This window comes from Tympanuchus pallidicinctus, unplaced genomic scaffold (assembly GCF_026119805.1).
Source record: "Tympanuchus pallidicinctus isolate F22 unplaced genomic scaffold, pur_lepc_1.0 scaffold13, whole genome shotgun sequence".
Classification (NCBI taxonomy): Eukaryota; Metazoa; Chordata; class Aves; order Galliformes; family Phasianidae; genus Tympanuchus; species Tympanuchus pallidicinctus.
In genome coordinates this window covers 16,588,486-16,613,888 of record NW_026294648.1, presented here as the reverse complement: position 1 = coordinate 16,613,888, position 25,403 = coordinate 16,588,486, and the positions used below count along the sequence as shown (strand labels likewise).

Below are 25,403 nucleotides of genomic sequence, written 5' to 3'. Positions count from 1 at the left end.
TCCCTCCCAGTTCAGGAGCTGCCTCCATGCTAAGAGCATTGCAGAGCTGGCACGTGTGGCTCTCGTGTGGGGCTTGTTTGGGTGATGCCCAGCTCCAGGCTTTCACATGGGTATCCTGAACCATGTCCCTGGGTTGCTGTGAGGCAGGGTGAGCCCACACCACTCTGCTCGCATTTCTCAGGGGTTTCTCTTGCTTAGCTCATAGCTCACTGGCTGTTCCCTACACAGCCCCACCATGAACCCAAACTCTGCTCTGGTTTCAAACAAAGTAGGGCCAGGATCATTGCTCTAAGCCTGTCCCATGCAGGAAGCCCACCTGAAGTCTCAAGGAAAGGCCTTCTCTCCATCCTTCACTTCTCTTTCGCGTTTTGAGCAGCATGGAAATAGTTAGAAATGATGACATTTAAATCATCAACAGAAGGCTGCAGAGTTAACACTCACTGAATAAACAGAAATGCACACACCTTCCAGTGCTACTGCAAGCTGTCTGCAGGCTCAGCCGGCCAACACTGTGCTGTCGCACGTGGAACACGGTTTGCAATTTGCTAATGATTCAGGACCAAATTTAGAAGGCTAAGATGGAGATCCTCAAACCAACCCAAATGGCTGCAAGGAGAATAACCTGCAGGAACAGTCATCCTCTGCTTTCTGAGTCCATGCCTTGCAGCCACCACATTAAGGGGACAGTTGTGTGCTGAGTGCAGGTTGGGCGCGTGGCTGAGCTCCAATAATCAGCACCAGGATTGGGCAGCACTGGGGACACAACACAAGGGGTTCAGCTTTGAAGAGGCAGCTCTGGGACACAGACAGTGCTGCTTGCCATGGGAACAGTGCTCTTGATGCTTCCTCTACGCCTGGGGCCTGGGTGTGCAAAGCACACTGACTGGGGAACTGGCTGTGAGCAGGTGCTTGTATGAGTCCAGCTCGACTGCAATGCCTTCAATGCAGCAGGAGCCTGATAAAAAATTTGTTGGATTTTTACAACCTAGAAGCACAGCCTGCAGTGAAGCTGAGCACCGGCCCTGGCAGTGAGCAGGATGTGGTGCCACATGCTCCTGGGGATGGAGGTGGGTGGGCAGAGGGACACAAATGTGGAGCAAGCTTCTTAATAAACAGCCAGGGCCAAATTCAGCCCAGCAGCTAGTCCAATGTTATCAATGGAGCTAGAACAGGAAGGAACTAGACCACATCCATCTGTTTATCATTAAGGAAAGCAGTGAATAGTTAAGTAATTAAAGACTGGAAGATGTCACATTAACCCTTCCAAATACTGTACCAACAGGCTTCAGCTTTTGTTTTCGTAAGAGAGCACGCTGCCAGACTTCCCACTTCAGAGTGCTCTTCTGCAGAAAGCCCCCACTGTGGCTCCTTTGCTGACCCCTGGAACAGCCAGTGGGAGATGTTAAGGTTTGTTTTCCCCAGAGCCTGGATCTCCATGAGGTTGGATATTAGAAAAAATTTCTTCTCAGAAAAATTGGTGAGGTACCAGCACAGGCTGCCCAGGGAGGTGGTGGAATCATCATCCCTTGGGGCTGTTCAAGAACAGGGTAGATGCTGCACTGAGGGACACTGTTTACTGGTATGGTGGTCATGGGTTGATGGTTGGACTAGATGACCTTAGTGGTATTTCCAACCTTATGATTCAGGTGGCAGGATGGAGCAGGGTTCACCCTCGCTCCAAAGAAGGACCACATTTATGTGGGACAATGGTTCTTCACAAGCCATTTTTTGGCACTGTGTTGGCTGCTTTCTGCACTGCTGTGGCAAGAATTAGAAGGAAAGAGGATTTCCAGGCTGGAATTTGCAGCCCCAGAAACCAAAGCATAGCCACCAAGTGGGCTGCAGGAATGCAGATCCCTTTCAGCACTCCCTGCAGTCATAGACTGCCAAGTGATGGGCTTGGGCAGGAAACCTTTGTAGATGACAACACTCTCGTGCCACAACTTCTGTAAGGCTGCTGGACCCAGGGTCACTATGCTGAGACAGAAAGCACGGACTCCCTCCTGAGTGCAGGAGGCTTTGGCTCAGCATCTGACGCCTGAAACGTTTTATGAGAAAGGCTCAACCAAAAGGAGCAATCCATCCACCTCAAGTCCAAAGACCAACCAAGCCCTGGCAAACTGATAACCGAGCTCCCTTCTGGGAGCTGTGCTGCAGATATCCACAGTGGCCATCCTTGCTCCTTCCATCCTCCCTGCAGGAATGATTTGCAAATGCTCTGCTGAGTGCTGCAGCAGCTTGCAAACTCTCTCTGCAACCAGCTGAGGATTACCTCTACAGCAAGCCAAGAGTACCAAATGCACAGTGGCTGCAAACACTCTCCACCACCAAGCACTGCTCAGCTGCCGGCAGCCGTGGCTCTGCTCAGCACAGCCCCAGCAGGGTTTGGGGCTGGGATATGATGTGGGGTTGTGGCACAGATACCAGACCCTTCTGCCATCTTGCTGGGGCCTTTTGGGCACCTTTGAGCCAAGAAAATGCAGCGTTTGTTGAAAAGAATTGAAACAAAACCGGGAGACTTACAGAGAGCCCTTGTTCCAGCGAGTCTGTGTTCACGATAATGGGAGCAGGGTTGGCCTGTGGGGAGACAAAAGCGGGATGTCACCAAACACAGCCCGCTGCACTGCACGGCCTCATCCTGGCCATGCCTCCACAGCCCTTCCAGGCCAGGCAGAAGAGGGCAGGTTGGGAAGGGTTCTGTCCTTGCCCTTCCTCCACGTGGCCAGCAGCCTGGGCTGGATATGGGGACACAGCATCGCTCAGGCGTGGGTCTCCTCCGTATTCCCCAGACACGTGGTCTCAGCTGCAGCAAGCGATATGGGCAAGACTAGAAACTGTTCCAGCCTCAGGTCCGATTCATGTGAACGCTAGAACTAGAAATCCACATTGCTAAGGGATGAGGAAACAGGAGGGTTTGGAAAGGAGATCCTGTGGGATGGACATATGGGCAGCAGACCATCCCTGGGGCCTGCAGGCACCTCCCAGCACAGCAGCTACGGCCGCAACCCGGGCCGCTGCCAGCGCGGCCCTTCGCGCGTCCCGCGCTGAGCCGGAGCTGTCCAGCACCGCAACCTCCTGAAGGCGCGGTGCCCGTCGTACCCGCAGGCCCTTCCCGTGGAGCATCCCCACATCGGGGAGGTCTTTGTCTTCTGAACGAGGCAAAAGAAGAGTACATTCGGGCTAATCGTAAGGCTGACGTTTCTCACCAGCACACAACAGCAAACAGCGCAAAATCCAGGGCGTGCTGGGATTTACAGCACCATTTCAAGACTCGTGTAGAGCAACAGCCAGAGCTGCATGGGAAAATGCTGGTAAATAGGAGCTACGAGGGGAGGCGAGCCCTCTGCCTTGGGATATCAGACGCTTGAGAGCCTAGTGAGGAGAAGCAAGTCGCAGTAGAGCTAGTGTTGCAGTTAACACTGACTACCCAGTAACGTGGGCGGCCACATTGCACAGCCCAACAGCCTCAATGAATCTGAGACTTTCTCAGGAGCGGGCTACTGCCTCACTGCTCTCCTCTAATATAAGTTTCCTGACAGAGAACCACCTCCTCACGTCATCCAGAAAGGCAGTCTCCACCTTCTCCTGTTTTAGCTGTCTGTATTTCTGGACGTTTCACCCTCATGGTTTTGTAAGTGGCAGAGTTAGGGGTCAGATGAACTGCGTTTCTGATCTTGCCCAGAAAGGTTCAGCTTTCATAAGGATGGAACAGGAGGTAGTTAATTTGATTTATTTGGATGCCTTCTGATCTTTCCAGCAGCTGTAACTATTGGTTACTAAACCATAGCTTTTATGGCAATTAATTCTCTAGCTCAGGGAAATATGACCACTTCCAAGCTCTCCTGCCAAACCACTCCCACACACATAAAAGAATCATAATTTTCAGGTCCAATGTCTTGGGATCTCCATGGCCCATAAGCAGTGTTAAGCTGGGAATATCCCCTCTCTGGTAGTGCACAGTCCTTGTATTTAGTCCAGATAATTTGCGAGATAGCATATATTAAACCTGGCACTGGCTTTTATTAGTCCCCAGTGCAATTCTAGGAAGGGATTCCACATTTCAAAGCAAAAAAAAAAAAAAAAACACCAAAAAAACCAGCAGTACTTCTACTGCCAGCAATTAACACATGGTGGATGTTTGAACCTTGGCATACCAGAGGCCAGCTCTTATTAGATGAGTTTCCAGGAAGGATATAGAAGAGGCAGCCTAACTAAATGCAGTCTGTCACGTGCTCCATGATTTATGACATTAATTCAACTCCGCAAATGATGGGGAGAAGTGCTCTGTATGATAATGCCACAGAGGCTTTTGCAGGTCTAGCTTGAGTCCTTCAGCGAGCCCCACTGCAGCCTCTTTGTCGAATTACTAATGGCCCACAAATCACACATCACACTGCCTCGCTCACACAGTGGTGAGCCCTAAGGACATATTTTGTCTAGCCCGCTCGCTGCGCGCTGAGCATCCTTCGCAGCCATTCCACACTACTGACTTTTACATCTCAAAATACTGCTAGGAGCACAATTTCCCACTCAGGCTCCAGATGGGACCCAGGAGATGCTGAATGCAAGTGGCTGCTTAAAACAAAGTCACACATGATCAGAAGGAATTCAGACCGGGAAATCCCCATTTGCCTCCTGTGGCCAACTATTCCAGATACCATGAGGAAAGACGTTTGGATTTTAGCCCTGACTTCCACTTGCAAATATTCCAAGATTTGCACCTTTCCTGGTGTGCAATGCTATAACAGGACAGAAAGTACCATAAAATTAACAGGGTGGCAAAGTCACTGGCTGCAGCAAATGAGAACGAGCCCAAATGCAGCAGCTGCAACCACTGCAAAGAAAGAAAAGAGCTGCATACCTTTAGAAGCCTCAGGTAGGCAGGGATCACCAGGAAGAGATGCCTCCACTGCCAACCCTTAAATGAGGTCTGGGAAGGGGTGGATCCTGACTCCACCCCTTCCAGTCACTCAGGCACATTACATGCACCTGAGCTCCCCTGGGTTGGTTGCCTTCCCACCAGGTGCTCCATCACTGCTTCAAGCCATGACTTAGCATTTCCACTACATTGGTGGTAAAGGCTCCACTTCTTTGAGCCTCCAGAAACCAGAAAGTTCTTGAATCTTGACCTTCAAGCCTCGTTCCCCTTCACTGCTATTCCTTTCAACTCCTGTTGCTGCCCAGATTTTCCCAACAGCTGTCCTCTGCCTTGCTGGCTTTGTGCCTAGATCAATCTCTCTGCATATGTGCAGCGACCCCCTCACTCCTCAAGGTCCTCTTCGAGTCCCACCTTCCCTGCAGCCTTCCAACACACAGGGTTTGTGCAGCCTGCTGGAGGGGGTCTGGGGCACCTCTAGCTCTACTGCATTTTGCTGCTCATGCTGTCAAGTGATGAGGGGCTCGGACCTTTTTTTGTTTGTAAATCTCCAAGCAGCAGCAGGGCTCGGTAAATAATAATAGTGTGATGAAGCATTTTAGATGGAAGAGATCTGACAGCCCTCATTGAATGTGACCTGAATGCACAGCCCCGTTTCCTCTCCTCCCTGCATGCAGCAACCCCCTGTTCCTTAGGGCATAAATTACTTACCATTCCCTATAGAATTGAGGGCATGGTTAATTCACCAGCACATTCCTGCTGCCCAGCAATAAAAACAAAAAAACAACAATTTCTTTCCTGCCTTGGCTGGCAGAGGGCTCAGCCAATGTGCCTGCCTGACGGAGGAAGGCAGGTGTCAGCCCAAGGGCACTATGCCAGTCACCCGTGGGCAGTGCTGTTAGAGCATCACCCCTTCTCCTTCATTTCTGTTGGCATCATTGGCTGGGATGAAGACGGGATTTACAAAACGTGACCATTTTCCAAAACTTCCAATAGAAAGAAAAGCTGCAATTAAATGCAAATGGAGGAGGTTCGTCAGCACGTTACAGAGGGAGGGAGCCTCATTCTGCAGTGTTCCCATGAGGACTGGGTTGGTTCTGAACTGGAAGCCCAAGCCATTCCTTCCGTGCTGGCAGCCCCAAGATTTGCATCTGGTTCACACTCCCCACATCCCACTCAGGGTTGGGGATTATGCACCTCCTCCAGACACAATAAACCTGCTGCAGGCCGCTGAGACCTGCAGCAACTGGACTGCGCTCACACACAAACCCACCTCCATCTCAACTAGTGATGGGGCTGAAGCAGGAGCTTCCAGAGCTGACAAATCCCTGTCTGCAAGAAGGCTGTTTGCCCCAGGGACAGAGGGCAGAGTGACTGTGACTCTGGGCCTGTGCACAAGAAGCCAGGCACTGACTTATATCTGCTTGATTTTTATAACTTTCCTGGAATGGATCAGAGTGAAAAGTTGTTCTGCCTTTCAATTTGCTTTGCTTTGCATCATCTCGGGTGTAATCACAACACTTAGAAGGAAATGGCTCTGGAGATACATAGAATTTGGACTCTACACGTTTTTAACAGCTCCTGGGTCAGAGGCCATGCAGGGAGATGCCAACAGAAGCATCTAAGCAAGGTGGACAGATGGACATCCTCTTTGCTTCTTTGCCAAGGGTGTAAAACCTCAGGGAGAGCCATGCGTGTGCACCAGGAACAGCTGTCCCGTGTCAGGGCCCTGCTGTGAGCACACAGCTCCTGGCACCAGTGGATTCTGGGGAGCATCTTTGGTGCGAGATGGGTGAGGAGCAGGGTCACAGCGTGCTAATGAAGGAACATCACTGGGGCAAGCCCAGGTCCTGGCAGTGCGGCACAGCCTGCGTGCACCACAGCTCACCCTGATCAGCACTGACACATTCATCTGTTCCATGCCAGGCAATCCTGCCCTGAGCACAGACACTGCTCCTCCCAGCACCAGCACAGAGCTCCAATCTTAACAGCATCTCCTGAAGCACCTGAGGTGGGCTGGCCAAGTGCTTTATGCCTACATCCCAATGCTACACCTGTGCTTTGGTCTTCCTGCCACTCCACTGCTCAAGGGCAGAAGTAACACGCAGCTGCCAGAGGCTTGTTCCCCTCTCCAAGCTCTCTATGCCTACATAATGGGTGGACCAAGGATGAGTGGGATGAGGAAGCGAGCAAAGGAAAACACAAACTGAAAGTTTCTAGAGGCTGGAGAATGCCACAGCCAGGGATGAACCTCCCTTCCCTTACACCAGGACAGACAAAATAACTCTTTTTGCACTTTTATTGCCCATTGGCACCGTTTGGGCTGAGCCCCTCTCATTAAACTCCCAAAGAGGGCTGCATACTGACCCCACATTCTCCCTCTGCATGGCTCACAACGAGCTGCAACCACCTCGGAAACAATACATGGGCTGATCATGGAGCTTAGGGATGCCCAGACCCCTGGTTGGCCCCCAGCACCCGGGCTCCAGCTGCTCCACACTCACCCAGCCAACCAGCATCGCCCGCTCCAGGCTGTGCTGGGGACACCACAGCTCTGTCACCCCAGTGGTGTGAGCAGCTCCAAGGAATGGACACAGGCTCAAAGCACCGCAGCCATTCCAGGACTTGAAAGCTCCACAGTCTCAAGGATGGCTGGCAAAGCCACGGAACTGCCCAGGGCTCAATGCAAACACAAGCAGCTACTGAGGGTTTGATCTATGTTTTGGTGCTTTTTTAAAGAGCGTGCTTAAATAGGAACTGGAAAAAGCCTTCACTCAGTGGGGAGAGAAGAAAGCTTCTCCAGACAGAAGCTCTGTGGAGTTTCAGTTTCTATTTAGAAGCCATTAAGGCCGGTGTGTTCATGCCTGGAAGTTAGACATCCTGTTCCAGGCTCTGGCCGCTAAAATAAGCGACCCAATTTGCAGAAGTGCTGGGCTGCAACAGCTTCCTTCTGACCTGGAGCTGCCAAATAAAATCGACTCAACTCCTTTTTTGTTTTTTTTTTTTTGCAGGCAGAGATATTATCATCAGAAAGACCTGCATGGTTTTCAATCAAATACATACATACAAGGAAAGGAAGAGCGAATAAGGACAGTAGTATGGATTTCTTTGGGTTTGAAACAGCCTGCTTTCCTCTCTAAGTTCCAGAGCACCCCTAAGTACAACATTTCAAGAAAGATGTTTCTGTTTTACAGCAGATAGGAAGGACATAAGGGAGAATTCAGGTCCCAGGCTGCTCTGAAGTGCCACATGTCACCAGAAATAGGTACGATCCCCAGATAAGTCCTTCAGCGATCTGTGAGCTGCTGTAGACTGAACTGAACTGCATTTCAAATTCATGTATTCTGAGCTTGTTAAATGCTGTTAAATTCGTTTTTTTCTCTCCATGTTACGGATACAAGCCCATGACATATTGTTGGATTCCCAAGCGCCCTTGAGGGATCTCCGCGTCTTCCCATGTTTGCATGCACTCAAACCAGCTAGGAGCACTCACACAACCCACGGTGCCTTACAGCAGCACTACAGCAGAGCGAGGGTTAAGCTGATTCCCATCTCACTCAGCTCCTCCATCCCAGAGCGGTGCCCAATCTGCTCTCCTCTGGGAACTGGGAGGGCATCCTGCATGGGGCTGAGCGCCGCAGCGCCCGGCACGCAGCCACAGCTGATTGCGGCCTGATTAGTCTTAATCACTTCCTCTCTCTAAATGAGCATCCGCAGTGAAGGAAGGAGCGGAAGCTCCTCTCCTCTGATCGAGGCATGCTGCGTGCCCACGGCCTCACCCGAGGAAGGCAGCAATCTGGGGATGGCAGGGCTTCTGCTGCGCTTCCAGCCCTGCATCCAGGGCACCTGGATGGGTGGATAGAGGGAGGGATGGAGGGAAAGGTGGATGAGATGAAGGAACGGAGAGATGGATGGGGGGAAGGAAGGATGGTTGGATGGGTGGATGGATGGAGAGAGAGATGGAGGGATAGAGAATGGGAGAAAGAGATGGGGGGAAGGATGGAGGGATGGTTGGTGGAAGAAATGGATGGATGGAGTATGAGATGGATGGAGGGAGGGATGGATGGATAGAGGAATGTAGAGGAGCGGAATGGGAGAAAGAGATGGAGGGAAGGATGGAGGGATGGTTGGTGGGAGAAATGGATGGATGGAAGATGAGATGGATGGATGGAGAGATGGAGGATGAGATGGATGGATGATCCATGGTTAACCTCTCATGAAAGACTTCTGTGGGGGTACCTGCCTTGAGCATGCTCTAGGAGATGCCAGCAGAGCCCTACCATGTCTTGAGCACTGGTCAGGAATGGGCTGGGGCAGGTCCCACCAAACTGGTAATGTCAAAGCCAAGGGGAAGAGCATGGCTGAGACAACAATGTATGGGGAACATCCCTCTGGCTGAAGTCTTTCTGCCTCCAGCGTGTTCCTCCTGAGGAGCTACCTCCTCCACACTGCTAAAAGCAATAATGTAACTAAGATGATGTTTTGGTAGGGTCAGCACAAACACGAGAATTCACATGCCTGATGAAAAAAGACTTTCAGGTGAATGACAAAACTAAGGAGACAAATGTCCTTGGCCATCCACACACAAATGAGCATTTTTGGAAGGTGCTTCGAGGACATCTGGGCCCTTCAGCTTGTTCCTGGCAGGATCGAGGGACAGGTGGGAGCTGGACAGGATGATGGTCTATGGTGGGTGAGGGGAATTGGCTGAGCAGGAGACAGAGGGAACGAGGAAACCCAAGAACATCTTGAGAAGGTGTCATTGGGATCATGGTAATGGCTGGGAGGCAAAGAAGGAAGGCTCAGAATGACAGAAATAGCAGCTGCCTCTCAAGTTTATGGGCTGAGGGCTTGGGGTGACAAAGAGGCAGAGACTGGGGGAAGGAGAGCAGCTCAGCACCTGTTTCCAGCCACCCAGCTCAGTGACGGCAGGATCACCAGGCGGAGATGCCCGAGAAACAAGCTGAGAGGTGAAATTAGATGGAAGGAGATATATTAGGAACAGACACGCAGATTTACACATCGTGAGTGAGGAGGTGACAAACGGGTCCGTGGGATGGGAATGAAACTCTCACGAGGGAGCGGGGTGCGATGAGGGAAGAGCGGGGTGCGATGACGGTGTGGTGAGGGAAGACCCTCGCGGGACTCCGGCTGATGAGGGGACACGTGGGGACAGATACTGGGGGTGGCCGGGGGACAGCCAGCGTCCGAGAAGTCCTGCTGAGCACGGGGAGCAGCCAGCTGCAAATGGCAGATTTTGCTAGAGTTGTATCTACATTTAGGCTGCCAAAAATACCTCCCTGCAGATTGGATGTCTTTAATTAAAAGGATGTCTCCTGCCGCCCGGCGTGACGCAGAGCTCGCCCTGCTCACGGGGCTCTGCACGGCACCGCGGGGGCTGTCCCACGGGCAGCTCATCCCTACGTGCATCCTCCTGCACTCTGGGCAGTGCTTTGCATAGTCACTCACGGGCTCAGAGCATAGGAGGGGAACGGACCCCCTTTCCTGTTTTGGCTTCCCTCCTTTCTTCCCTCCAAACTGAGAACGCCTTCCTTCTCTTTCCTCCTCCACCTTCGAGTGCAAAGATTTAGCTAATTTCTTCTATGAATAGCACACGAGTAGCCATAGCAACATCACCCTGCCAACCTCACCACCTCCACTGCCTCCGTGTCCCCAGCACCCCGTTCCTCTCACCCTCCCTCGCACCTCCCCAGGGAACATCTGGGGTTCCAGCCCTTTCCCACCCCATTGCTCATAAACCCGGCCTGGCCACTGGGAGAAGGCCACTTCCTTCCCAAGGTTCTTTCTCCCCCACCATAGCCCAAGAGCCCCCTATGCCCATCAAGAACTGCTGCTTCCACCAAGACAGTGCCCACCTCCTCTTGGTGCACGGGAGGAGCTGTAACAACAGGTTTTTGTGCATGGAAAAACACCGCCTTTGGTGACACATTTGCAGTCCTGGACAGGCAGTGAGGTCCTTTTCCCTACTTTCTATTTCTCATCCACAAAATGCTTCTGTCCAGGAGGTCCACAAAAGCCCAGCATGTTCCAGAGCTGCTCCAACCACCCTGTGTGACCCTGATCCCAGGAGAGAGGAGAAGGCAGACAGCAGGATGCAACCTGCTCACAGGGAGGTACCTCTGGCCATGCATGGTTGGCAGATCTGGGGCTGCTCCTATGGTTGGAGAATGCATACCAGCCACCCTTATACAGCCATACCCTTCCTGGAAAGGAGGCACTCGTGCCCAGAGCCACCCTAAATATGCACCAAAATGCCAGCGAGCCCTTCTGAAACCCCACGGGAGACTCTGCTCTGGCTGCCAGCTTCACATGGGGGATATAGGCTGCAGGGATGGCCCTTCCCTTAAGGACCAGCCCTGGATAAGGGGTTCCAATGTGGCTGAGCATCCTGGCACAGCACTCCCAAGCATCCGTGGGCGGCACTTTGCAGGGAGAGGAGGGGTTTGGAGCACTTGGCTCCTCTCGCTGCTGCTGCGCATCGGCACCGATCGCGCTGCCATTCCTCCCCCAAAGCTGGGAGTCCTCCTCTCACCCCAGCACGGCAGGGAGGGGGGGGGGGCTCGTGTCCCCAAGCAGCGAGTGAGGGGGATGAGGTGGGTGCAGGGATGGATGTATTAAGAGGTGGAGAAGGGAACAATGGGGAGCCGTGATGGCAGCAAAAGCGCAGGAGACGGGGAGTAATAAACGGTGAGATAAGAGAGGAGAAATGGAAGAGATCTCCAAAGGGAGAAAGGAAGGGGGAAGGAAAGCAAAGCAGAAAGAAATGAGAAACCCAGAGCTGAGAGATTTCCTCTCTCCCTGTAGTCAGGATTAAGGGTTCTCAATTACTGGCATTGCCTGAGCAAGCTAATTTGTGTCCTGGAGAAGGGGAAAGGCAGCAGGAGGAGGCATGGGTCGATGCTGGAGCTGTGCTGGGTGCTGGGCAGCACGTGTGGGCACGGCTACACACCGTGGGGCTGCACACGGGCTCCATGAGGACGTGTGATGTCAGTGAGCATGCAGTACCATACGCAGCACTGAGCACGTTCCCTGTGTCACAGCATCTGCACATGCGGCCGCGCTGGCACATGCACTGGGTGCAAGAAAGGGGAGAAAAAGGACTGAGAGCGGGGAAGCTCCCAGGGAGGAGAGCAGGTCCTGGCTGCTGGGGAAGCCTCCTGGCTCTGCCTCCCACCTCTGCTGCTGGAAGTGCTTCCAGGGACAGGGATACCACTTAAAGGGGCAGCTTGGAGGTGGCAGATTGCCTCTCCCCACTGCTCTCGGGGTATGGATCAGAAGGGGAGCATGGCCGAGCTTTGCTCAATGCATACATCTGCTACACACCAGGGAGCGTCCTGTGTGCTCTGACACAGGCAGTGCACACTGCACACACGACGTGGTACACATGCAGATCCCACTATGCTCACACAGCCTCCCGCGCTGGCATCCTCCGTCACTGGCAATGCAGCGAGGAGGCACTGATTCCTTCATCTCAGTGCTAAAGCTGAGTAGAGGTCCCCCAGTGTGGACCCAGGGCTCAGTGGCAGCACCACAAAGAGACAATGCTTTCCCTTCCACCATTGCAGCACACGACAGCTCCCCTGCCCAGCGCCGCGCAGTGCTGCAGCTGCCACCGCCTCCCCTGCAATCATCCCTGGGCCAGATCTTCCCTGCAAGCGGGAGGGGAGCATCCGTCTCCAGTTCCCTGCTCCTGCCCAGGAATGGATTCTCTGCACTGGATGCTCTGCACTGGATGCTCTGCACTGGACAGAGCAAAGCAAAGAGATAGCAAAGGGAAGCTGAAAAGCGTTGGCCAGGAATCAGCAGGCGAGAGAGAGACGAGGCTGATTTTGATGCAAAGAGTGGCAGAGAAGCAGAGAGAAGCAGGAGAGGGCTGATAGGAAGGTGCTGGGGTTTGGGGGCTCTCTGTAAATGTCTCCTGAGCATATCAGCCTGGAATCAGATTATTTCGACCAGAGCTACAGACTGAGACAGTAATGAAGAAAAACACGGGAAGGGAAGCAGGAGGTTGTGCCTTCCAAGAGGAAAGGAAGAGAGAATTCCCATTGATTCCTGTGTGCCTGCCTGCCTCAGCGTCTTGAAATAATAATTAGAAGGATCAATAAGAAATCATGTGAGGTTTGAAGATAATGAATGAAAGCAGCAGAAGAAGCAAACTGAAATGCCTTTCTCTAAAGCACAGTAAATTGTTTTTCAGGCAGGGTCTAGCCTCCATTTTAATGCTTTGCAAACAGCTCCAACCATTTTCTAAGCTTGCTTGTGGGTTCAAAACAAGACTGGTCTCTCCATTTAGAGGAGAAACACAGGCTGGGAACGGGTCCTGGAGGAGAACACTAATAAAATGAACGAGTGTGGGAAGAAATGGAGGCAATGAAATGGGGCAGAAAGCACACAGCATGCTGGCGACCAGAGAAGGGTTACGTAATAATCTTTGGGAGCGGGGACGTAGCAGCAGAGCGAGGAAACCACAACTCAACGGCAAGCGGGTGCCGGTCCACGAGCCCACGAGGCTGCTTGGTGGCAGCGTGCCCCACACCTGCAGAGTGCAACACCACGGGACACCCTCGATGGTACCAAGGCTCCAGGCAACGGCACTGTAAGCAGCAAGGATGGCAGGTGGGTGCCCCAAATCCATTCTACCTGCTACCTGCCCTGTGCCAGGCAAGACCCAGCCGTGCCCCGTCCCAGCCGTGCCCCAGAGATGCTCTCCAGCGCACAATACCTACGTTAGGTGGGATCGCAGCACTCGGCCTGAGTGATGGAAATAGCCAACCAAAGCAATGATGATGGCCAATCCGAGCGATGATGATGATGGCCAACCCGAGTGATGATGATGATGATGGCCACCGACCGCAACAACGACAGTGTTCACAATCCAATATGCCGGCATCGCCCACCACGGCCCCACTGCTCCTTAGAGGACCCCCCAGCAGCCATCCACCCCACTCCATCCAAAGTGCCAAGGAACCGCAACGTGCTGCCGGCCCGTACCTGCTCGTACCAGTCGCGGCTCGAACACGTGCACTCGGGCCACCAGCCCGGACCACTCCCGTTCACCTTGGGCGCGCTCTTCCCCGGTGGCGGCGGCGGAGGCTTCAATGCAGCGGCATCGCGGGCAGGGGGCCCCAGCTTGGCCTTACCGCGGGCAGCAGGCGCGGCCCCCCCCGGTGCCGGCAGGGTCTGAGAGCCGTAGCCACTGTAGCCGTACTGCTCGTGCTGCCACTCGCCGTAGGAGGGAGGCTCCATGCGCCGCAGGGCCGCCATCCGCGTCACCTCGTAGCACTCGGGGCACTTGCAGCAGTGGTGGTGCTTGTGCATCGCTGCCCTCACACCATAGAGCCGGCAGGGTGGGAGGGAGGGAGGGAGCGGGAGGCGGCGCGGAGGGATGCGCGCAGGGAGACAGGGAGGGAGGGATGCTCGGGGGGCGGCAGCGGCCCCCGCCCCGCGCCAGGCGCGCCCCCGGCCCCGAGAAGCAGGAGGGGTTACGGAGCAGGGAGGCTCCGCGGCGTCGCGCCGCTCACTCCCGGGGCGGTTCAGTCCCTGCGCGGGGCTCCGCTCCGCTCGGCTGCATGGGGCGGCTCGGCACGGTCCGGTTCGGCGCGGTTCAGCCCGGTCCGGCGCGTCGCGGCTCGGGAGCGCGGAGCGCGGCACCTGCGGCGGCGCGGAGCATCCTCCGCCTCTCCCCGCCGCTCCCCGCCAATCTGCGCCGCGGAGCCTCCGCGCACCGCCCCGCACCGCCGCCCCCGGAGCGCCGCCGGGGAAAGGCGGGGGATGAGGGGCAGCGCGGCCGGGGGTTCCCGCAACCGAAGGGCAGTTTCTACTCCGGCAGCAGTGCCAAAACCCGCCCGCAAGACGCCGTGCCGTGCAGCCCCACGGCCTGCTCAGCCCCGCTTCGTGCCCCGCTGCTCCCCAGCACTTCGTTCTTGTGGGAATCCAGAAACCCTTTGCTCAACAGTTCCCTGTCTTGCTTGCAGCTGTCCTCACTCCATCCCCATCCCCTGCTCTGCACACTCAGTGCATCCCCACATCAGCTCTCATCCTGCTGTGTTCTGTTACTGTGCACTCCTGCACCGCACCCTGAAGTTGCTGCCTGTGAGCCCCTTTTTGGGGTGTAGAAATACCTAGGGCCTTCGCTGGGCCTTCCAACCACTTCTATCAGAGGATGGTAAGAGCAGAGTGTTTGAGGCTGCTGAAATCCTCACTTGTGCAGGAGGGCATCTCAGCGGTTCCACGCTTCTGGCGCAAAAGATCAGAAGAGAGTCACCCTCACAACTCAAAGGGTAGAAAGGAAGACCACTGCAGAAAACCTTATCTGACTCATTAAGGAAAAGCTGAGCCTGGCCTTCTAATTATTAACAGCTGTAATAAGATCCGTGTTGTTCCACGAGCCCTGAGTCCTCACTGTGCGGTGCAGTCCGTCCTCCCCAGCACTGGCTGCAATTCACTGCCTCTGGGCTGCCCAAGTTGCCTCTGTTACAGCGTGGATGCTACAGTCGTATGCTGCTCCTGATGACACGGAGCTGTGACACATTCACACTGAAATCCCCTGGCTCTAAGCTTAGGGCAGCTGTAAGCAGCAGGGGACTGCTATACACAGACCACAGCAAGCCTTGTAGGAATGGGCAGGCGGTCAGCAACTGCTGCCTGAGCATTGAGGGACAAAGTCCATCTTGGCTACCCAGAACCTCTGAGATCTGGGTCACTCCAGCATTAGGGATGTGCCCAGAATGTGCACGCTGCCCTGCTCCTGATGTGGCTCTGTTCACTCAGTCCTGCAGTGAGGACAGGTAAGGACATGGACTTTCACTTAGAGGAGAGAGTGTGAAAGCAAAGGACGAGACCTGGTAGGGAAAAATGCTTTAATAAGAACTGAAATAAACAATTCAGAGAAGCACTGGCTCTGTTTTTCCCCTAGCAAGTCCATGCCTGCACCTCCTGCTTCCTCCCCCAGCTCACTTATCTACAGGTATCCCATTGCCACATACAGACAGAGGCCCCATACTTCCCTTGAGCCTCAAGGAGTCCTCCCCATCTTGCACCTCCCCGCCTGCTTTTCCTGCTCTAGCTCTGTTCTGTCCTTGGTGTGAGGGTTGCTTCATTCCTCCTCATTTATGATGAGCCACACGTGTCATCTGCCAGCCCCAACCAAGAGGATTATAATCCTGGTTGCTGCCTGCACTGCTCCCTGAAGCACCGTGTGGGGCTCAGGATGCGTTACCAGGCTCATGAGGAGGTTGGTGTGGGGCCAAATGCACTTCAAGGAACCCAAGCACTCTCCAACCCGCTCTCCTCTTCCTACCAAAGCCTGCCCATCTTATTTAAATGTGGCTTTGGCAGCTGCTCTTTTTTTCAGGTGCTAATTTCAGCAAAGCATCAAGAAATCCCAGAGCTGGTGCTATTTACACGGCACGAAGGTGGCGCAGCTTTAGTGGGAGCTGCTGGCATCTCAGCCCCTGCCGTCACTTCCTTCCTCTCACACGAAGTCCTGCGGGAAGAGGAAGGCAAGTGTGAGGGATGGGCACCGACCACTGCAAGGTCAGCATGAAAGAAGGGACTGGAGCCAGCTCAGAAGGGTTTGATTCACCTGCAGCTTTCCTAGGAATGGAGGATGCTTGCAGTGTGCTCAGCCCCCCAGCGCAACCGCCGCTGCTCCAAAGCCATGCGCTAGCTAGAGCAGAGGGGCTAATGGAAGGTATCACCCTTGTAACGCTGTGGAGGATGGGATCCTGAGCTCTCAGCGCTCTTGGCACAGTTGCCAAACAAATTAATTCTCCTCCAGGGCAAAACTGTTTTCATTTTATTAATGAGCGCTGATCCACTGCCCAGTGCCACAGTTCCATCTCCTCTCTTGTGGCAGCAACTTCACGAGGCTCTTCGATCAGCATCAAGAGCTGCCTTCCGCAGTTGCAATCGCAGCAAATGAGCTATGAAATATTCCCTGCTTTGCTGATGGTGCTGAGCACCACAGCTTCACACCAGGGACCAACAGTAGGTCCCCATGGAACAGCCTGAGTTCTCTTTGTGCAGAGGCTCTGTTTAGCAGCAAGCAATTGCAGTGGGCATGGTGCATGGACACAGCCGCTCTGCTCAGCTCCTGCCCTGAAGCTCACACTCCTGCTCACAGGGCAGAGGGCTTTGGGGTGGTCTGCAATGCGTAGCCACAGGGGAATCATATCATGCATTTCAGAGCTGAACTGCAGTTTTAAGCGTCAAAGGCACAGCTGGAAGCCCATAAAAACAGGGAAAAGGCCCTTACCTCGAATTAAATATTAACATGACTCAGTTCTGCACAGGCATGGCAATAAAGCACTGCCACGTCCCATGGGCTCCGGGTGCCCACTTGCATTGTCCCTGTAATCAGGGGGTCAGGGCGGTCAGCCATCCAGGGTAGCAGCGTTCATCTGGGGTACGTGGGGACCCAGCGGTGACCAGAGCCAGCCCCGATGAACGGCAGGTGGTCGACCGCCCCGGCTCGGCCCTACATTTCTGCACCGCCGCGTCCCCTTTAAGGGAGCGAGTGCAGCTCGGAGTTTCTGAATGGCTGTCCCCGCCCCCCGCCCGCCTGCCCGCCGTTCAGCCAATCAGCGGCCGTGCCGCAGGGCCGCAGCCAGCTCATGGGCCTCTCTTAAAGGCGCAGTGTCTCTTTTAAACTCTTCCCCTCCGCCGCCTGCACGCAAAGAGCAGAAAGGAGTGTTTAGGAAGCCCTGGGGTGACCTTGAAACGTGCGCCCACGCGTGGGGCAGACAGAAGGTGCAGCTCAGGCTGACAGAGGTACGGACGCACTGACAGACAGCCGTGTGTCAGCACTGACCCACCTGGCACAAGCCCGGGGTGACAGGTGACTCTCCCCACCTGCAGGCTGGGACACAGCAGCTCAGGTCCCAGGGTCTGGCTGTTGTGGGAGGCTCATGGATGTGTGACAGCAGAGAAATGGGACAGAGGCTCTATTGCCACGCTCTTGCACCAAACCAGCCCCACGAACACACTCCTACAGCTCCAAAAAGGCACAAAACCTCCCTGCAAAAACATCATGAGAGAGCTTACAAAACACGTCCCTGCATGCATGGGACACAGCAACATGGCACGCAGGGACCTGATGGCATCAATGATGATGCCGGCTCAGGAGCAGGCTGTGCCTCCCTAGCACCTCAGTGCATCCTTCCCTTGGCTGCTTTATGCAAACTCTTCTGCATGTGATCTGCAGGAACCTGGCTGCGAAGTGACCCAGTCTGAAAATGACCCTGAAAGGGGAAGAGACATGTGGCAGGACATGGCTGTGATGCTGGCAGAGCTGAGTCCAGCTTCGGGTACACACAGGTGGGTGCCTGATGGTGAGGCTGGACACAATGCTCTGTATGCCAGTGCTGCGGGCACCAGAATGCCTGAGCTGTGCCAGCCCTGAGAGCTATCTAGGCCACAGAGCACAGGGGTCCTTTGCCTGAATCTCAATGCTTGGAAAGATTTCTTAGGTGCAAAGCCAGCAAAGTTCTTGCACGATGCTGAATGCCTGCAGGCTGCGTGGTTACAATGGGTGCTGGAGTGAATCCGTGCATCCTTGCAGCAGGGCTCTGGGTTGGTCTGAAACCATTGCTGCAGCCACGTGTGGTGCAACCACTTCAGAGCAGGCAGAGCAGTGCAAGAGGCAGCAGCACGTAGCAGAAAGCCTTAAAACAGGGTCACACTCAGATTCACAAAAGGGACGATTCCCAAACCTGCACTCATCCACTGCCCTCATTCCCCTGCAGATTCCCCTATCTCCTACAAAAGCCACAGATAATGGACCTCTCAGCACAGCTCAGAGCTTATCCTCCAAATCCCAAAGACTAAAAACCCTCCTGAGCAGTTATCACGGCTGCTCTATTTATAACAGCACTGGTGATGCCTCTTTCACCACCATTCTGATTCCATCCTTCCCAACACCATTAAATTCAGCAACGTTTTCAAGGCTCCAGCTAGGAAGCAGCTGGCCTACCAGGCTCTGCCTTCCAGCCCAGTTTGTTCCTTTGACAAAATGGAGAGGGGAGCCCATTTGCTTTGCAGAAACACACCTGATTCATAATCGGCCTCCAGAGACCAGCATCAAAGTTGCTTCAGTCCCCATCCTGCTCAGGTAGTCTCAGCTCCTGCTTTCAGAGCTAAGCCCTGGGAAAGCTTGAATCTCAATGCTTACATAATGCCAGGAGCCCTGCTCTGAGGAGGTCAATGATCTGGAAAGATGGACTCAGAGAGCAGCTGAGTGATGAAAGCATGGCTGTCTATGGGGCAGCCCCAGCACTGCACGCGCTCGTACTATTACCAAACAAAATAACTGCCAAACAGCAACGATGACTTGAATGAACGGACAGACCAACAGCCCCATCCCCAGCAGAACCCTCCTGTGCTGCATAGCCAGAAAAACCTTACAGCCTGCTGTGGATCTTCCTTTTGCCACTGGTTTTAGACAGAAAGTCCCTGAATAGAGAAGGAACAGATGGCTCCACGTGATCTGTGTTTGACAGGCTGGTGGCTCCATCAAATTCATCCTTTGCGAAAGCTGTACATCGAGCTGGGAGAACTGAAGTCTAAGCATCTCCTTGTTCATCTCTGCAGCAAGAATAGCAAGAGCCTCTAGTAAAGCTGAAGCCATTCAACCCCAAAACGTCCACCGAAGTGACAGCTCTCCCTGACACAGCCCATGCTGAAATCCCCTTTTCACAGCAGCATCCTCCAGACGTGGGCAGCGGCTGCCCAGCTGGGTGTCTGTGCTGCAAGGGCTGATGTGCATGGCTGAGTGACAGCAGACGGATGGACAGACAGATGGACATCCTCAGTGCTTTGGCATTCGAGGGGAAGCAGACAAGCGTGGTGGTGCTGACAGGGCAGCCCCCGAGCTGAGGGTCAGGGCAGACACGTGCATCTTCTTCAGCACTGACAGCAGCAGGGAGGGAGTTCCTGAGAGCCTGCATGGCTAGGCCACGTCCTCCCTGCGATGGCAGGAAGGGGACATTTTTGGCCTTTGCCAGAACAGCCTCCAGCTGGCTGGGTGAGAGGCAGCACCTCTGCGGGCAAGGTTTCCCACCCACCGGCAATGCAGAAGCACACGAGGCACAACCGCTTGCTGAAGCAGCTCCTCCTTCACTCTGAGAGCTGCTGGCACTCAGCATCGGCTGTTGGGATCGGCATCGCCGTGCGGGGAGGGACGCGCAGGGCAGGCTGCGGTGGCACGGTGACAGAGATGAAGTCAGAGCGGCTCCGTGAGGGGCCGAGCAGCGCTCCCTCGCAGGCGCAGCGTTTCTGCTCATCAACGGTATTGTTCCTCCCGCATTCATCGCTCCAGCTGGCTGCTCTCTGCTCCCCGAGCCGGGAGAGGGGGGTGGGAGGGTGAGGATGATGCTTTCAAAGAGACGAAGCCTTCCTGCCACCCCCTGGGCGCAGGCGAGCAGCGCTGCAGGAGCAGCCTCGGGTTCCCCGCACTGAAGCCCCAAAAACTAAAGCAGAGAAAGGCTGACGCGGAGGATTTGGCTGACAAAACCCCACAGAGCGTGCAGGATTGTGCATCCACGGGGTGTTGCAACTATCTGCATCCTTCTGTGGGCTGAACATCGCTTTCATGGAGGGATGGCTTCCATGGAGGGATGGCTTCAGCCTCCGAAGCACACCGACGTTGTGTGTGTCGGTCCTGCTTCCTGAGCAGCAGCCATTTGCACGGCACGGGGCTGCTCGGAGTGCACGGAGCTGTGCCAGCAGACAGAACATTTCCTGTTCCTGGAAGCATTGGTGCAGACAGGCCATTCGTTTCTCGTGCGCCTTCCTGGCTAAGGCAGGTTACAGTGACTTCCACTCTGCCATCACCACTGCAGGCAGGGGAGAGGCTGGAGCCAGGACAACAGAAAACTTATTTACAATGATGGATGCAGTAAGAGAAGCAGGCAAGACACGCCAGCTTGTCTCCTTGCCTCTTCTCAGCTGTGAGATATCCACTGGAGCCCTTGCTCGTGGGCTGATAGCACAAGGGATGCAGCTGCTCTGCCCTGCCTTGGCGCCCAAGTGCCCTATTATCATTGATTATAATCTATTATAAAAGCTTCCTCCATTCTTCTGAGTGCCATTTGCAACTCAAGTGCTTTAGAAATACAGCACCAAAAGCCAGGAACAAGAAGCCACCAAATAGCTGGGCAGGAGTTGGGTGTGGAGGGCCATCCAGTCCCATGACATCCTGCATACAGGGATGCAGGACAAAGCGGGTCTTCAGCAATAATGATGATGTTCAGATGAGGACAGCTGAGGGATGGGGCTCATCTCCATGGCCAACCCTTCACCTCCCAGCTTGGGATGTTTTCAGTTCGGTTGTGCCCTTGGAGAGGAGCAGCTCCGAGCCTGCACTGCTCCGAGCTTCCAGCACTGCTTGGTCCCTGTGCCCACAAAAGCTGCCCCATGGACAGAAGAGCCCCAAGCACAGCCAAGCACTGCACAGCAACATCCCAAAGGTCTTCCCTCCAGGCCCCTGCTCTGCAACCATCCAGGTTGGAAAAAGTGTGGGTGTGAGTGCTCTGGCTGAAGGCGCCCATCACCCCAACCTGACCCCAGACAAGGAGAAGGTTGAAAAGAAAAGGAATACTTCAGAAAAGAATGACAGGAACGATTTCAGGGCTGGAACAACACTGAGCGAGTGAGGAAGCCAATCTGTTTAGTTTATCTAAGGGAAAGTTAAGAGGGAACACAGACACATCTATAAATACCGACATGTTGGGAACAGTTCTGATTGCTGCGGCCCTTTATCCTGGCAAACAAAGGCAGCAAAACCTCCTGGGGCTGGGAGCTAAAGAGAGAGGAATCCAGGCTAGCAGTAAGGTGCACATTTTTAATGGAAAGGATAAATGACCATCAGGAGAGCCGGATTATCACACAGCAGATTCTCCACCGTGTCTCAAAATCAAGGGGAGGTGTCTGCATCTCAGCCAGGTGTGTGAGGCTGAATGCTGTGCTTGTAGATTCTTGCCCCACATCCAGGAGTGCAACCCAGGGACACCAGGGTGGAACACAAAGAGGAAGGCTCCATTTGAAATCCCAGTGGATGAAGTAATAAAAGCAGGTGAATTGCCAGCATGTGCAAAGTTTTTACTGCTGAGACCACCACCAAGGGTGGGCTGATTGCAGACTGCCCCTCTTGTCTCCATTTAATCACAGTCCCCAATATTCCAGCACTGGTAAGGATTTGGTGAGTGTTTGAAGACGCAGAGAGGAGGGAGAGGAAAAGGAGAAATTCAACAGTAAGGAAAAAAAAAAATGGGGCATCACCCATTTTATTGCAGTCTAAAGTGAGAAGGGAAACATTTAAAACGGGAAGAAAAGCAGCAGTGTGATTTTCACATGTAAAATAATTTGGAAGAAGAATCCAATCTAGCAAACAAGGACTGATTAAAGCTGTGCCAAGAAAAACAAAGCCTTCGTGTTATTTTACGTCTGGTGAGCTCCATCCATCACAGCCACTCCATCCCTCCCTAAAGGCTCACAGTGCATTTTGCCCTTCACTCGTCCCTACAACCAACATCAGGAACGGAGCCCACGCGACGCGCTCACACCAGGAGGGAGCTGAGATTTACGACCCACATCCAGATAGATGGCAAACAGCAGAGAAATGCTCCTGGTATGCTGAGGAATGGACCTGCCATTGAGGAGCTTGGAGAAAAAGGTGAAAATACGCGAGGTGGGAGTAAGATGGAGATATATGGGGACAGGGCTGGGAGGATTTCCATCCTGCGCCGCGTCCATCTGCCTTCCCACCGCTGACACTGGACCACACGAGCGCTAAAGCGCGGGGATGCTGTTAGTGTTATTGCCACGTTTCCCAGCCTGAGCATCGCCGTCCCAATGGGAAGAGCCCAAGGAAACGCCAGCCCCAGGCACCTTCCCAGCCCCATCCCGCAGTGCTATGGGCACGCAGCCCCAGTGCTGTCCCCGCGGTGGCAGCCGGTGGCCGGGTGGGACGCGGTGCGGGGGCTCACCTGTGGCAGGGCACTGCGGGAGCCCAGCACCAGGCTGCAGACGCTGGTCGGTGCCTCCGTCCGGCGTGCTGTCACCCTCACCAGCCTTGGGGGAGTCCCCGGTGTCACCGCCAGCAGCCTTTGCTCACCATCCTGGGCTGGTGGCTGCAATGAGACCCGGGATATAGAGGTGGGTAGGGGAGGGCTGTGAGCCCCTGGGATGCATACAGGGCAGGGAGACTCCGCTGTTGGCTGTTGGTGGATGATTTTAGGTCCCTTCCAATTCAACCCGTTCTATGTTCCAGCAGCGTGAGATGTCTCCGTGCATCTCTTTGGGGAAAGAAGGAGGGATGTGATGGTGTCCGTGTGCTTGGGCAGGTGGGCCGCACTGCTGAGAAAGGGTCTCTTGCAGCCCCAGAAAACTAAATAGGATCCTGGTGTCTGTAGCTACAGAAATAAGTCGTAAACCTGCTGAAAACTGATCCAATGCCATAGACCAGACCCGGAGCTGCGAGGTAAGGATTGGAGCAGGCCTGGAAAAGCAAAGCTGCCCCTACCCCATCAAGGCAATTCAATTTGCTTTTGTGCCTGTGAGACAACTCGGAGCCTACTGCTCAGTTGCTGCCTCTCTGCCTGGTATCACTTAAAAGACTGTTGGAAATTAAAGAGAATGCAAATAAGAGACGTGGAAGTTATCAGAGAACTGGAAAAAATCCTGGAAAAGGAAACTTGAAAGGCCTAACTTCAGTTATCAAAAGCAGCTTGCAAGGTAGCTCAATCAGAGCCCCAGTAACCCACAGCAGAAAGCAGAGCTAGAGCTGAAGTCATTTACATTAGGAATAATTCAATTAACGCTCATGAATGAGAGATGTTGCCTAATTATTGAGGCAAGCTGTGACAGAGGAGGTGTGGAAACACGCTGCTGGCATGGGAGCTGATGCCAACCTGTCCCCTTTGCAGGGAACGGAGCGGCTCTTACCTCGAGGGGGCCGTGGGGCTCTCTGGGGCTGAGGTGCTGGGCTGTGCCACGATGCACTGCTGGGCTGGGAGGCTGCAGGGGTGCTGAGCGCAGTGTGAAGTCGTAGAATTCGTGGATATCTGCAAAACAGCACAAGAAACATCATCAGGAGTGGGCAGAAAGCGTAGTGCCAGTGCCCTGCATTGGGTGCAGGGTCTGCAAGTGCCCCCTCCCAACTCTGCCAGGAGCATCGTCCCCTCTCTATCCGACCCACGGGGCACTGCAGGAAGCAGTGGGGCTGCTGCACTTCCTAATGGAAACATGCAGCAGCCCCAGCCCAATGCTGCAGGAGCAGCAAATCTCACATCGCTGCGCTTAAGTGTTTAGAAGGGAAACTACAGAAAAAGTGAGAAGATCTTCAGAAAGAAACTGGAAGGGGTGACAAAGAGGGTGGGAAGCAGCAAAGCCTATTTAAAGGCTCTGCATCGTGACATCAGAGCACGCGTGCAGCGTCGGTTGGTGGATGTTACATGGCAAAAAGGAGGAAAGCACTGCAGGAAAAGGGGGCGTTGAATGGGAAGAGGTATGCTCCTAAATAGCTGAAACCGTGTTCAAGTGAGAAAACCAGAAAGGATGGTAAATGCTGCCAGGTTAAATGTACCACGCCAAGAGGTCAGCTGAGGGGGTTTGGTGAATGTCTTGCATGCAGCATGGCAGAGTCATAAATCCTGACAGCACACGGGAGACTGGAGGCGGTCAGGGCTGCGGGGCCAGAAAGGGGCTGGGCGGAAAGAAGCACTCAGAGGGAGGAAAGCCACAGTAGGGAAAACAAATTCATTTTCTGTGTTTGCTGCAGAGGAGCCTGGGGAGCTCCTCCGGTTTACTGGGCATGGTGGGGATGGGTTGGAGGGGGTGGGTTTAAGTGGTCTTTTCCAATCTTAATGGTTCTGTGATACTTTGATTGTGCAGCAGCCCCAAAGGGAACCAAAGGCTCCAGAGAGTTTGTCAAACCATCTTTAACAGATTTTCCAGAATCTGGTGCTTGGCAAAAGGTGCCCTGCAAGAAACCCAGCGGCCAGAGGAAGAGAAAGGAGGGGTGCACAGATGCCAGTCCCCAGGTGCACCTCTGGTGGCAAAAGCTGCCCCTGAAGTTGTCAGCCCTGAGGTTACAGCCAATGTTCATCCCACAGCCGGACAGACAGACTTTGTTTTTGTGCAAAAACATCTCTCCCTCTGCTTATGAAAATAGTGGTTGCGTAACAGGGCTCCTGGCTGCGTGGATTACACTTGGAATGCACCAGAGTTCCCGAAAATGAACACAGGATTTGGATGGCTCCATCACAGCAGAACACCACTGCTGGTGTCCCTGTCTGAGGCAAGAATGACACAGTGGGGCAATGGGGAGCCTTGGGGACGGGGTGCTGGGAAGCCCCACGTTCCACCTTACAGGCTGGTGCCCGTTTGTTGGCAGTGTAAATCCCCTCTGAATCCAGTAAGGAAGAACAACTCTAACACTTTCCTCCTAGGCTCCCTGCATCAAACAGATGAACCTTTTGTTAGGATGCAAGAGGCTGTGGGGGAACAG

The 25,403-nt window shown here is 54.1% G+C and overlaps 1 protein-coding gene and 1 long non-coding RNA gene across 11 annotated transcripts in view; both read right to left on the bottom strand.

The window, feature by feature from the left end:
* The window catches only part of DLG3 (discs large MAGUK scaffold protein 3), a 55,782-nt gene that overhangs the window by 27,367 nt on the left and 3,012 nt on the right, over window positions 1-25,403 (bottom strand). For 5 of the 10 annotated variants that reach the window (XM_052672750.1, XM_052672749.1, XM_052672746.1 and 2 more), the window contains 3 exons: window positions 23,840-23,958; window positions 22,882-23,025; window positions 2,524-2,577 (listed from right to left, as the gene is read on the bottom strand). In XM_052672750.1, coding sequence (XP_052528710.1) covers window positions 2,524-2,577; window positions 22,882-23,025; window positions 23,840-23,958 — 317 coding nt within the window. Of the gene's footprint in view, window positions 1-2,523; window positions 2,578-13,888; window positions 14,246-22,881; window positions 23,026-23,839; window positions 23,959-25,403 lie in introns of those variants that run through there. The other 5 variants (XM_052672751.1, XM_052672752.1, XM_052672753.1 and 2 more) reach the window with 3 other exon arrangements.
* Window positions 15,742-19,910, bottom strand: LOC128075762 (uncharacterized). The gene is made up of 2 exons (XR_008204100.1): window positions 17,154-19,910; window positions 15,742-16,382 (listed from the first exon to the last, which is right to left on the bottom strand). It is a non-coding gene; the product is annotated as an uncharacterized LOC128075762 (long non-coding RNA).